This window comes from Aquila chrysaetos, chromosome 26 (assembly GCF_900496995.4).
Source record: "Aquila chrysaetos chrysaetos chromosome 26, bAquChr1.4, whole genome shotgun sequence".
Classification (NCBI taxonomy): Eukaryota; Metazoa; Chordata; class Aves; order Accipitriformes; family Accipitridae; genus Aquila; species Aquila chrysaetos.
In genome coordinates this window covers 662891-677364 of record NC_044029.1, presented here as the reverse complement: position 1 = coordinate 677364, position 14474 = coordinate 662891, and the positions used below count along the sequence as shown (strand labels likewise).

General features: G+C 45.4%; 1 protein-coding gene across 5 annotated transcripts in view; it reads right to left on the bottom strand.

Annotated features, from left to right (window-relative positions):
• Nucleotides 1-14474, bottom strand: part of GRIN2B (glutamate ionotropic receptor NMDA type subunit 2B) — a 207213-nt gene that overhangs the window by 63590 nt on the left and 129149 nt on the right. For all 5 annotated transcript variants that reach the window (XM_030002910.2, XM_030002912.2, XM_030002911.2 and 2 more), the window contains one exon: nucleotides 13398-13512. In XM_030002910.2, the coding sequence (XP_029858770.1) occupies nucleotides 13398-13512 (115 nt within the window). The remainder of the gene's footprint in view (nucleotides 1-13397; nucleotides 13513-14474) is intronic.

The following is a 14474-nucleotide window of genomic DNA, read 5'->3' as shown; positions in this document are numbered from 1 at the left end:
AAAAGGCAAAGGTCCCCCTTTCCGGAGCAGGACTTGAAAACATCTAATCCTCCACTCACACTTCCTTCATTTCAGATCCTAGCTGAAATCACGGGGGACTTTTTTTCCTCCCTTACCTACCCCTCTCACTGCCCTCTGTCAGAACTATTCAGCTCTCTGAAGCACTACCAGATACACTATGTAGGAAAGACACAGCAGAAGAAATTAAATAGTATTGTTAGGTATCTATAATTACCCCAAGTCATTTTTTCCACAGTGCAGCAATTTCAAATCTCTCACAGCACTCTCTTTGGAAACCAGATGTTGACCATGTCAGCTGTGTGCTAAGAATGCATTTTCATGAGTTGCGTTTCTTGGAGTTTGCAAAGCGATGGTGGTGGCGGAGGGGGACGCTCCTGGAAAATTCCACCCACGCAGGCGCAGGGCGGGCAGCGCAGAGACCCACCGGCCTCCTCAGGGTGCCGGGGACTTCTCAGCCCTCCCCCTCTGCTACAGCACAAACTGGGCCCCCTCCCCTCAAGCAGAATGCAGGGAAACTTCTTCCACGCTTCTGCTCATAGGAGGGCAGACAGGGTGGCTGGGGGCAGAGCCTATATAGGAGAGGGAAGATTTCCCCCGGAGGTGCTGTGCTGCTTGCTCTCCAGTGCAACACACAGACAGACATGGATCAATGAAAATAAAAAGTCTGGTGGATGTCTCTCCGGTCAGCTCCTCTCTACCTCCCTCCCACTTGGTCTGTCCCATCCCATAGTCAACAGCCGCAGCAGCCAGGCTCCCAGCATGTTCATCAGACAACAGTTTTGCATCTTCTAAAGGAACCCACTGATCCCAATATTCAATCTAAATGCACTTTCGCTTTACCTCCTGCCTCCCTATTACTCTTCAATTACACTCATTTGGATTGTCCTGAAGAAGTCCTTCCTTTCTTTATTGATTATTCCCTTCAAACATTTGCAGAAAATTATCATACTCCCTATCTGGCAAAAATATATACTTGGGAAAAATCTATCCTCAGCAACGAGGCAAGGGTCCAGTAAGACACAGGCTACCCTGAGAAAGCAGGTTTTAACTAAAGTTCAAGTAACATTGCACAGTATACCCTGGGAATACTTCAGAGGGTTTATTTGAGACAGGGGACTTCTTAATGGAGAAAGTCCTTAGTGCAGATTTCACTAGACTGTACTCTTTTAATCTTTATTTGTAAGACAGTGTCTCCATTAGTCCCAGGCTGGAGCAAGGTGTCTGGGCAATGAGCAGGAAAATATATACACACATAGGGCTTATTCTGGGACCAAACACAGGAGGCAGAGCACGGATGAGAACAACTGTTCAAATACAGACACACAGCTCTCTGTGGGTCTGTTCCTCAGCCACCCCGAAAGCCAGGACCTGAAATACCAGCCATCTGTAAGAAAAGGGACAAGACATGAAAGCTGGTGGAAACTACAAATGGCAGGCTGATCTATAAACAGGAGAAGCTCAAGGAAAGCAGCTGTCCACAGGTAGCCCGTCAGAGGCAAAAAAGCTACAGAAATGAGATGCTGCCATAATCCCAGCAGTCTTTACAAAGCAAACATAATTAAATGCAGCGATACAAAGAACTCTGGCCTCAGTGAAAATGAGCACACATCTAAGAAGTAAAGCAAATAGCTCCCACTTCTAAAAAAGAACAAAAGTAAAGCACTGGCCTGAAAGAAGTGACCTGAGCAATCCTGAATTCTTAAAACACCCAGATGATGCTTGGAGCAAACAGTTAAACTGGGTGTGCAGGAACTGATCTCAGGCAGCAGACTGCAGAAGAAGGGATTCTTTCTATTATTCCCACATCTCCCAGCTTGGATGGTGAGACTATCGTATGACACTGCTTAGACTGGAAAACCTGCAGCACACCTCTGCTGCCCAGTGCTGCACCCAACACAAGTTAATTTACCAGAAAATATTATTTGTTCTCAAAACCCACAGGACTGCATAATACCAGGGTGGATCTACTGGGAGAACAAAAGGACCTGCAGCACCTATTAGCATTAATATTGCAGTGTGCACCCTATGGTACGTGGTGGGTGGCAAGATGCCCTGCTGCACAGTTTCCCCAGTCTCATAAGGGCAGCCCTGCATGTTCCAACATGACCGAAACAGTGTTCTGATTAAGATGCGCAAAAAGTGATTTTTCAAAGCAAGGTCTGAATAATACAGAAAAAAAAAAGAAAAATTAAAGGTACTGCTTCAATCTAAATCCAGGTTGGTTTGCTTTTTTGAATTTTCCACTAATCAAACTCATCCATTCAACACACACAAAAATCATGTTCTTTATCAGATGTGATTAATAAAAGTGATGGAAATCTGGATCCAAACAAACACCTGCAAAGACACTTCAAGTACTCACTGGCAAAGGAGTTTCAATGAAAAAAAGACAAAAATAAATAAATAAAAATCCTAGTCCCAAGGGCTAGACCTCCCTCCTGAGAGGTGACAGAGACTGCAGTTTAAACCTCCGTTCTGAGTCAGGCAGAAGAGACTTGAATGCATTTTTCCCATTGCCTAGGAGTCTGTCCTCACTGTCTGGCTAACAAGGCTCTGGGATCTGGGGGAAGATGCTGCTATTTCCTCCTCCACGTCGCCTCTGTGAATGGTATCTAAAGGCTTTTGTGAGTCTACACAAGAACACCAAAATGTCAGTTTTCATCTACAGCAATAAAACCTTCAAAATAAATCCTCCATATCTGACCAAAATTAATGAATATTTTCATTGATCCTGAACTACCTTTTTTCACAGATTCGTTTGTTCCTCCCACCATATTTCTGAGGCTCAGGCATTATCATCTGGAAAGGGAAGGACACAGGCCTTATTACTCCCGGTCTTTAATGATCTGTGTCATTTTCCCCAAAAACAGACTTTGGGGACAAAATTGGCCTGAGTCCAATTAAAAATTCTTCGCCTCCTTCCGTTAGAGACTCCGCTTTCTTACCCTACGTGGCTGTGCAGCGCTCTTTTGCATCATTAAACATCCTAACCCCATTCCACCACACGAGCAGCTGAACATTACCCATAGTGAAATGTTGCCTGTATGTTAATTTTGTAAAGTGCTTCCTTCTCAAAGGAAGGAACAATAGAAATGTAAGCCACTATCATGTGCAGGAACCAAGGAAATAAACCTAAGGGAAACAAGCACCAGAAACTGTCATGCAAAATTCAGACCAAGTTGAAAGCTTAAACAGGAACAAGAAAAAGGCTGTCAAACAATCTTCCAGGCTTGGCATGGTGGGAGACGTTGCAGAATGCAGCTAGCCCGGCAGAAGGAAATTAAATAAGCTTGGCAAACTGCTGACTCAGCAGAAGACAGCACAACCTCCATCACATTTTAGAAATAAACCCAGGTCAGTAAAAGCCAGAGCCTTTCATGAGAAAGAAAGGCCAAAGGATAGCGACAGAAACTCAGACACCACTACGAGGCAATGAAAGAATGACTGCTGGCATCTAACATTACCAAAGGCAGTCTGAAAAAATTACAGACTTGGGGAAAACACAGTTCAGGCAAAGGGAAAACAAATGACGCTGAACATATTGTATGCTCAAATCGATGACACTAAACGCATGCCAGAGATCATGAGCAGCGAGAGTAACTCAAGCACACAGTAGCTCCGGTGATAACCACAGTTTTAACACTGAGATACCTTTGAAAAGCCACAGAGAAGTTAACACGTAACAGTGCGGAGAAAACCACAGAGGAAAAGACTGTCCTGCTCTGGTAAAAAATACTGCTAAGATGCAGGTCAGCATCAAGCCAAGTCAACCACGCACAATCAGGATTCAAACCCAAAGCAAGGAGCATGTGAGAACTGAGCACAGAAACACTGGCCAGAACCAACACTAGAGGAGAGAAACCAAGCCAAAGACACAACAAACAAGCTATTCCTTACTGAAGAAAAGTCTGAGCAATTTCATATTAAGAAAAATTTATTTCAAATGCATTCAGAAGCAAATGGGGCCAGACTTCTACTTCAGGAAAAGCAAACTGCCAAAACCCTAGCCAAAAAGATGGGGAAGAGGAGGAAGAGAAAGAAAAACAAAACCAAAAGAAAAAGGCAAAAGAAAAAAAAACATAGGGTCCTATGAATGTGCAGATGAGGGCACACTAGCAACTGCCTTCTTTCAAGCCCCATGGAAGGAAAACAGAGCCCCCAGTTAATAACATTCAGGAAATGTAAAAATAGAAAAAGCAAAGGATTCACAGGCCAAGCAAAGACGTTGTCGACGTGAGACACAGTCTCAAGCAAATGCAACTGAACAGATGAAAACAAACCCTCAGGCACCAGCAGCACGTTCACTCACTGTGAGCCTCCTTCAGCAGAAGCTATGCTAGCACGTTCTCCAGACCTGGTTTGGTTGGCTGTTTCCTCTCTGCCCTCATCTCTTCACAAATTTCAAATCTTAAAGCGGCCGAAATTCCCGTGCTTTCCTCAGCTGTCTTTTTGTTGCATAGTCTGGCCACCAAAAGCAATGAGCAATAAACTGCCTCCTCCAATGGCACTTGGGCAACCTGTGTGGTTTCTGGCTGCTACAGACGCCCTGAAGTGATTACCTGTATGTGGCTGGGGACAAAGCAGGGGAAAGTGAAGTTTGCTGTGCTGTGTATCCATCCGGTGTTGTAGGACACATAACCTGCCCATGTCACTCCTGAGTGGAGTACAGCGGGAGCAATTACTGTTGGACTGATAAATAGTCAGTTCACTTGTAAATGGAGTTTGGGGAAAAAGTCATTCTTGTGCTCAGACTGAAACTAGAGAAGAGTTTTGGCCTGAAGAGAGGGCAAGGGAGCGGATTCTTAGAATGTCAGCATATATCACTTAGAATTTTCACAATGACATGCTTTGCTTAAAAATGGCAATGCACAAAACGAAAGCTTTAGAAAATTTCATTTTTACGTGACATTTTTCTATCAAAACTGGTCTATGTTACAAAATGTTTTTACTACATTTAAATGACCTGATTTTTTTTTTTTTTCAGGTCAGAAAAACATTTTGTGTGGACTCAAAAAGAAATATGAATTTGTTTTCGTTCACCAAAAACTACAAAACAACAGCTATGTTTTTCTTTCATTGGTCACCAAATCAACCCTCCCTTCCTGTTTTTCTGAGGATGTTGTGGACTGATCAGGGATGATAGGATGGATCCTTGATACTGCACTGTGATAGGAATATTTAATTACTGTACCCATGCTTGAAAGCTCATCCTCCCGCAGCAACTCAGCTGTCACCTGAATTAAGATATGGATGTTTGTCAACATGCTGCGATAACACATTCCGACAATCAATGAAATGCTCACAATGAAAGGGACACAGACACACAGCAACATCTGACATGCCACAGAAACCTCCAAGCTGGTGGCAAGCAGGAGGGTTTTCAACCAGAAGCAATGTGGCTCTGGCACTAGCGCGCCAGCCCCGCGCTCAGAGGTGGTGCTGCATCGCAAGACATAGCCTTATCACAGGGGTTTTTTGGTTCTCTGTAAAGTTAGGATTATCCCCTCAGATGTTAAGAAGACTGGAAATTTTCCAGCAGCAGTCGGTATTTTTGAATTGTTGCACCTTCTCAGCCACAGCTCTCCAAGCATGCAAAAGCACCTTTACTGCTTTTTCCCATCTGCCCTTCACACTCTCGACGAGGCCCCCATAAGCTTGCACAAAGCTGGTTATAATTCTCCACTGCCTATCAAAGCCTTCACAAGAGTTAGGCAGTTGGTGTGTAAAGCCTGCTGCCTACCATGCTGACTAATGTTGTCTGATTGTTCCCTTGTACTCCCCCGTTGGTCCATCTGTACCCATCTGCTGCCTTTTGTCTTCTAATTAAAGTGTAACCACTTTGGGGTAGGAGCCACCTTTCTGGATAGCGTTCACACAGCTCCCTGCAGACCAGAGTCCCAAGTCCATAGCTGGGTGCTGGGGACAGCGATGATGATGCGCAAGAGGGGACCGCATGTACGTGTGGCAAGGGGAACGGTGACCCTCCTCGCTGTGCGGCACGGACGAGTCAGCTGGAAGAAAGCCCCAGACTGGAGCTCTCATCCAGAAGGCAACCAAGGCAAGAGCAGTCCTCTGCCGTGGCTGGATGGTGTTGCCACATTAGTACACTAGGCATAGTCCTCAGGGTCACCCTGTCCAAGGAGTCAGGCTGGCAACCCCAGTAAAGGTCAGATGGCTACTATCACCCTCATCAGCTACACCAGCACAGAAATGGTAGGAGGTATTCTAACTGCGGCCTGGGCTTAATAAAGATCTCCAGATTTTCCAATATCTGATTTGCATTAGAGGACAAGGTCTCTCCAAGAAGCTGTCATTGTTTCAATGTAAGAATTCCCTCCTGTAGCCAAGGAGTAGGGCCTGGTGGAGAAGAGCCAGAGTATTTTTCTGCAGGCTCATGAATCATACAAATACACTCTAAAATTCAAGCAAACCAAGTCAGGAACCGCTTCAGCAAGAGGCAAAGAGACCAAGCAGCTTATACTGACATAATACACGGTGGTTAGGAGGAGACACCCAACTAGTGTCCTCTTTGGTCAAAGAGATGGACTAGCTCATTATTGCAGGATGCAGTAATCTAATCTAATGGTCTGATACGATCAGACAGCAAAGATACCATTTGATCAGCACGTCCACAAGATTTACGTAGCAGGCCTTTTCAGAAAGATTGTTCCGTTTATCGTCTGACAAGGAAAGCATTGTGTGGCACTTGTGTCTGCCCTTCTCCTTAGGAGTCAGTGTGAGATTAACGTGGCCATAATTAGCCACAAATACATACAGTTACATCCTGGGCAACTGTGAGAAGCCAGGCCAAATCCTGGCAGTGGGTGCAGCATAGGTGCACAAATAAAGCCATCTGGTTGTCTGATTGAATCAGGGTCATCAACAGACCCATCAGATGTGACCTAGATCAAGTATCTAAGGGACACTCACTTGGGAGTGGGGTATCCATAAAATATGTATTCTTTGATGCAAGCCTGCTGTTTAATGAGAAGCAAGGGATTCAGCAAATTACGGTCTCTTAGAGAAATGTCCAGAAAGAACACTTTACAAATAAGGGGGAAAATGCACATACAGACTCCCATTCTAATTTCAGCCATATGTGCTTAAATCCAGAATGGTCCATCTGCCCTAAGTGAAGCTATATCCTTCTAAAAACTGGTTCTATGGGAACAGAATCAGTCACTAACTCTGAGTAGGTTTAAACAAACTCCTATGCCATTTCTCCTCAGGGACAATGAGTCATAAATCCCCATGTACACAGGGAAATTAGCAAAACAAGACTGACTGGCAAAACCAATCCAATCTTGTCTCACCATAAAAGGAGTCGGTGGGATAAAAAACATTTCCTCTCTGAAGTCCCTGGACATGCTGTCAAGATGGCAAGACTCCACACACAGAGCAGAACCTGACCAAAGGCAGTCACTGCTACCCCGGGGAGGCAAGCCTACCTGTGCATGCATGTGTAAGTGATCAGAAAGGCCTGCCCAGGTGAGCACCAGACAACACAAGGAGAAAACTATCTCAAATGATCTAGTCATCTTTCCAAAGGCAGGGGAGGGCCTTCAGAGAAGATGCTTGGATTTGTACAGCTGCAGTTTTCACTTCACAACCTGACACTCTTGTTCCTCTCTTATCTTTAAAGAGACTTCTTCAGAAAATGAAATAAAAAAATCTAAAACCTTCCTTCTGCTAGGCAACATAACAGGTACATGATTCATATTGGTTCTTCATGGAGTGGCCAGTACCACACAGGCCCTTACTAAACGACAAGAATACTGATCAGATTTTCAGTCCTCTTCCCCCTTCCCTTGTTATTTCTGCCACTGCGACACTGAAGCACACAAAGAAATGACAGTGAATATTTCTTTTAATGCACAGAAAGACTTGAGACCACACCTGAAGGCTGCATCATTATCAGAAGCTACAGCCTCTTCAGCATCTCTGTGGTGTTCCTCAGCCCTCCAAAGCTGCAGACTGCAGGAGGTGACAAGTGCCTCCATAAGGGCTTTTGTTTGCAACCATCCGCAATAGCCTTCATGCGCCAACTGTCTGCGCATACAAAAGGTGCACAGTAGAAGCTTGCAGAAATGATGTCCTCACTGGACCAGGCTTGAAGTTTTTACTGATCAGCTTGTCCATAACCCAGTTTTTCTTTCCTATCAAATAAGTGGTCTCTTGTGAGACACTCTTCAGGTTCATCTTGTTCATCTAATCACAGAAGTGTAGGCTGGCAGAGAACCACCAGAGATCACTTATTGCATCCACCAGCTCTGAGGCGGGACAAGATAGATTTAGACCCTGCGCTGTTGGATATTTTTATATGTGTCCTCCAGCAAATGAGCCTCAACAGCAAATGAGCCCCACCATGTGTCATCATGCTAACAATTATACAGCTCCCTACATATCTAACCAAAATCTTCCTGCTTGAAAATTTAGCAAGATTTCTTCTTCTTTCTGCTTACTGTGGACATGAAAAGCAACTGACCATAATGTCCTTTTTTTCAACAACGATTTAGATGTCCAAAGACTTATCTTGTGCCCCTTCCTCTTTTTTTAGACAAAACAAACCTTATTTTTCCCTTTTTCTTTTCTAAATCTTTCTGTAGCTCCTTCCCATGTCTCAAAGGAACCTTTCACAAGCACAGATGGGCATGACACTGCTCTGTCCCAAGCAGGGGACAGCATCACACAAGTTCGCTAACTCACCTTATGTGGACTACGATCGAGGCTGAACACACCTCTGGAAAGCCCATGCGGCAGAGAGTAGTGGGACCATTTTTCACCCTATTTCAGCATTAGGGAGTACTGGAAGTCTACAGTCACTGAGGCAGCTGACAGCATGTCACAGCAAATGGCCCCATTCCCAGGGAGCACTAATGTGTGCAATGGTGTAGGGGAACAGGCTATGAGCAGCCTGTCCGTGAATTTGTAATCATGGCCACACCGATGGCTAGAGGAAGCAGAACAGTTGCTGCTAATTGATTTTCAAAAGTTCAAAAGTCAAACACTGATAATTACAGGAGCAGCAGCAGGCAAACATTTTATCTGCTGAGGGGGTTGAGGGTTGATAGGGGCAGAGGATTAGCAGATGCAGCAGGGAAAATGAATCTTTCAGCATAAGTTTCCCATCTGTCCCCCTCTAAGATGGCTCATAGTGGCATCCTGACCAAACCCATCACATGGAGCTTTGCTTGTCCAGCCAGGAGCAGAAGTTACTGGAGCACGCGTGGTAAGAGATGCCCCAGGGAACCTGCAATCAAAGGGCTCTGTGGGGTCCACGAGAGGTTGGTGTTATGAGCCACATGGAAAGGTGCTCTGAATCCCCAGTGACACACCTAAGGGAAGAGGCAGAGAAGCATCAGCAAAAGAGAGAGGCTGAGAACAACCCAGTGATAGAAGTGATGCAAAGCTCACTAGAAATTAAAGAAATCAAAGAGAAAGAATCCCAAAGAGAGCCTCAGAAATAGTAACGTTTGTGTCATCCTCAGGTTTGCTGGGGGAAAGTGAGGCAGCAGACAGGAGGAACTGGGAGTTAATGGGACAGGACTGCTGTGCCCTGCCTCAGCAGGGAAGGTGGATGTGAGCAAGAGCTGGAGATCAGCACTTGCCAGCTCTCACAAGGGATCATGAACCCAGAAATAAGTCCTCGTCATATGTGGGATTATAGGAGAGCAGAGGAGAAAGGTAATCGGTAAAGAAAAAGCCTGGGTGAAAACTTTTCCCACACAAAACATCACAACCCACAGACACAAAACCTAGTGTAGTACCGATCCTCTGGCTCACCTTGCAAGATCTCTGGCCCCAGCTCATTGCTGCATTGAGGCACAGCCCTTCATGAGGCATAAGGTTGGATCTCCTTCACCACCTCCATCTGCCTCCCTGCCCCTCTATGACAAATACAACAGGGGCATCTAGGCACCCAAAACACACCTAGGCTGCCTGGCCAGTGAAGCAAAGAGCTCTACTAACCAGCTAATTAAAAGGTAGTGAGGGAAGGCATGCAGCCTTTTGCCCCTAAGGAGCAGAGAACAGAGAAGTGAATGAAATGCAGCACATTTGCTTATCACAAGAGGAATCGTTACTCATGGCTACAAGAGCAGAAGAGCTCAGATTACTGCCCCTTTCCAGAAAGTGGTTGCTCTGCATGTTCTTCCATGATTATCAGCCATACGAGGCTTCAGTCTGTCTGAAGGACGCAGGAGGAGATTTATCATCATCAGAGTCTGGGGACAGCTGTAGCTCTTCTAGAAAATTAATTCCTGTTCTGAAATAACTGGTGAGGTTTTGAAGATATTCCTTCCCAAATTGGGATGAAAAATCAAAATCTCAAAAAATTTCACAGACCTGAAATCCTGAAAGAGTTCAGTCACTTGTCTGCATCTTTGCCGCTCAGAAAATGGAAGGCTTTGCACCTGTTTTAAAACATTTCTTTATATATATACACCCCATGAGACGTACTCCTCACAATCTCTTTGCCATCTTTCAAGAATCAACTGCACCAAGCTGTACAGAGCAGAAAACTGTGTCACTAAATCCAGAGGAGACTAAGAAAAATGATCAGAAGACTAGAAAACATGACCTACCAGGAGAGACTGAACAAATTCTTGTTTAATCTACAGCAGAGACGACTGGGAGACAACATGACAGAAGCCTTCAAACATACATAGGGAAGATAAAAAGAGGAAGAGAATAAACAATTCTCTATGTCCACTAGGGAGATGCCAAGTAGTAATGGGCTTAAACTGCATTTAGGGAAATCTAAGTTAGACATTAGAAAAACTGTCCAGGGTAAGGAGAAAGAAGCCATGGAAGAGATTGCCTCAGGATTTCATGGAGTTTCTAGTTTCTTCTAGTTTCTGAAGGACTCAGAACAGGTGAGACAAACATCTGTCAGGAATAATTTCAGCCTAGTTGATCCCTCCTTTGGGCACAGGGAGGGACTAAATGACCTCTTGATGTTCCTTCCAGGCACAGTGTCTGATTATGGATAAAAGTGTGCAGTGATGTAATTAAAGACTGAGCTATAGTGAACACACACAAGTGGACTGAATCAGTGTTTCCCATGCAGCCTTTCATCTCTCGTCTCCTACTGCCTGAGTGTTTGACTTGGAAACCATCCTGCGTTTTGCACAGTTTCTTCTGTATATTGCCTAGAAGTTGCCAGGGCAAAGCACCCTGCTAATTTGGCAAAGATTAGTGAGAGTTTGGATGATTTTACACTGCAAAGCAATGCACTTACACAGGTATTGGGATTGTGTGCTAATAATACATGAATAATTTATGGCTTGTATCGTGGCAGTGCCTGGGAGCTGCTGTTAAGGGCCAACAGTCTGCTTTGCCTGACACTCCGCAAACACGGAACAAAATTATGATCTTTGCCACAAAGAGCTCTGTTTCACCCTTATATTTTAATGTTTGCATTTCCACTGAATGGAGAAAATTAAGAAAAAGAGTATGAGGTTCCAAGTATGAGAGGTATTTGTCTGATCAGAGCATGCTGGACATGACTTCTGCGTTTTCCGGAAAGAACCCACCAGTGTAAAATTCAAACAGCTCAGAGTCTGATTATAATAATCTGATCTTCCCACTGAGCAAGATGCCCACTTCAAGGTAAAACATTCGTGTTCATGAAGCACTATGGGCTTTTCATACCACTAATACCATAGTTCATCATAGTCTCATTTCAATCCAGCCCCAGCTCCTATGAAATGAAGAACTGTTCTGGTTTTATGGATGCCAACTAGTCCCCACAGACAGCAAGGCTCAGGCAGGTCTCCAGGGCTAACCCCAACACTCCAGCTCACCAGCATCCCTTGCACTAACTGTTCGGTTCATCTGAGAGACCATGGATATGCTCTCAGAGACTGAACAACCCCTCTTACCACTCTTGGAAGCCCCCAAGCCCCCATTGAGGGTGCGACAGGGTAATGCATGGGACAAGCAGCATAAAAACAGGACTGCATTTAGCTGTGCCTCCCCAGAGCCTGCAAAGCATTCCAGCAACAGATTCCCCACAGCCGGCCTGGCTTATAATCCCTAGCAGGATTCATGCTGCTGCTGCCTCGTTTTCCTGCTCTGATGATTGACTTTTCCTCTGTGAGAACAAATTTGGTGCCACCTAGGAACAAATCCTCCTGCACACTGCCTGGTGAGCTTTAGTGAAGTGGTGTGATGGACAGAGCCTGACGTGAGGTCTCTGCAGCCTGAGCCTTGCCTGCCCACCCCCTGTGCAATATCCAGCCAGGCTGCCTCCAAACATGTCCAAGAGTCATCCACACATGCTGACGCCACGCCATGTTTCCTCACACTCCTGTCCCACTAAGACCTCTGCTGAGTCTCCCAGACCATACACTCCCTTCCAGTCTGCACAGTGCCAAGACCATAACGTAGATGGTTCTTCCTGGAAACGAGGCACAAGCTGAGGCCTTTCACCCTCTCCCCAAACTCCTGCAACTACTGGGAGACCTTCTTCCTGGCTTTGGCCAGGCAGGCCACTTGCAGGTCCATGCAGAGAACAAGTAGCCAAGGAGAGAAGGCTTTTTGTGCCTGGTGGGGCAAACAGGCATTTTTCTAAACCATACACATGATCATGTCCAGACCAAGCTCTGCTTCATATCTATTGAGTGCTCTGCTGAATTCTCCTTGCTTTCACTCTGACTTCTCACCCCCATCACTTTTTTAGATCTTATCTTCTTAGCCCTCAAACTACCTCCTCTACTTCAATTCAAACTCTTTGGGAGTGCTTGTTCTGAGCCTGGACCACTGATATTTATGTGGGAGGTGAAGTGAACCAAAGCTTTGCACTAACACAGAAATCCACACCATTTCTAAAACGGTGCTTTGGGTTACATGCAAATTTTTCAGAAATATGCAAATTTGGATCTTTGAACAACTCGATATGATCTCACGTACACATCCTACTTAATGCACCATCCCATTGCAAATGACACTGGCCAGATATATCAAGAACAGTTAACACTGGCATATATTACTAAGTGTGGCCATAGCTCAATCACAGTTGTTTAGCATACAGAACCTCACTGCCTCCAAGCCATCCAGGGAAATATTTTCTGTCTCTGCCATTGAAACCCATGGCACAGAGGAGGTCTTTTCTCTGAAAGGCAGGAAAACTTATGTTCAGATGTTACAGAAGGAAAGCTGATGAATTTTTTATGCACACTAATGCAAGAACGTAATGGCATCCTGCATGGAGAAGACAGCAGCCTGAGTATTGGAGATACCAGTGATCCAGGATGCAAGGAGGAGATTGCCAGCCCTTGATAAGAAGTACAGAAAGGTGAGGGGGGATTATTCGCCTGGAACCTTCCTCCACCCTCCTCCCTGACACAGTTTGAGAATTACCAAACATGTCCTACCCTCTCCCACTTCCTCTCCTTGGTCAGAAGGATGATCACCAGCTTGGGATGCATCTGGTATCCGTCTTCACTGAACGACAAATTCCTGCCTTCAAAGGTGACATTGATCAGGTACCTGCAGGAGAGAGAAAAGAGCAAAGAGAATGTTAACACTTGGGAACTGAACCTTAAACGAGAGCCTGCCTCCCCCCTGCAGCTTACGCCGGGACAGTAGGAGCACAGTGCAAACAATGGAAAACCTAAGAGGAAGGGTGTAGGAGAAACAGGAACTGGTACGATCAGGCAAGGCAAGGCAATTGCCCCTGTTTTGTGACTGGGATAGGGAAGTGATGACCCACGCTGGCTCTCAATGAGTTCCTGAAAGCACATGAAGGAGTCACACACACATGTGTGTGCCCACAGTCCTTGACTTCCCCTTACCACAAAGGGCAGAGGGATCTATAGCAATTAGCCGTGTAAACACGCTCCACAGCCTACAATTTGCTCACTCTCCAAAGGGGACTTCACATGTCATTTGAGGACAGTGATGGCCTACAGGTGAAGCAGTGGAGATAGCCTCACCCCAGCCCAAACACTGAGGCAACGATAAGGGAAGCTGCAGAGAGAAGAGTAAGGAGCAGTCCACCTGCAAGAAGCTCCATCCCTATCAGAGCCAGCACGTCTCATGGGGCCCAAAGCAATCATCTGAAGCAGCTTAGGTATAGGGACAGTGGATGTTGAGATAGCCCAGTGAAAGTCCTTTTCCCTAGGGACAGAGTCATGCCTTATAGCCGGCAAGATCAAACTAAAGGGTGATCAGCCCTGCAAATCCCCACAGCCAACATTAATGATTCTCTTTGTCTGGAAAGGCCCTGTCACTTCTGTGCAATGCACCCCCCTTTGGGGCATCTCATGTCAGCTGTACAAATGGACTATTAAACAGTCTGGGCTTCAATCTTATTTATCCTAAGGCCTCTTCACTCAGCTCTGGCAGTGGGGAAGACCTTTAAGTGGACCGAGATTACAGCTACACTCATTTCAAGGCCTTGCTACATCGTGAGAGCATGTTAAAAGTGATGGTGCTGTAAATGAGAATCA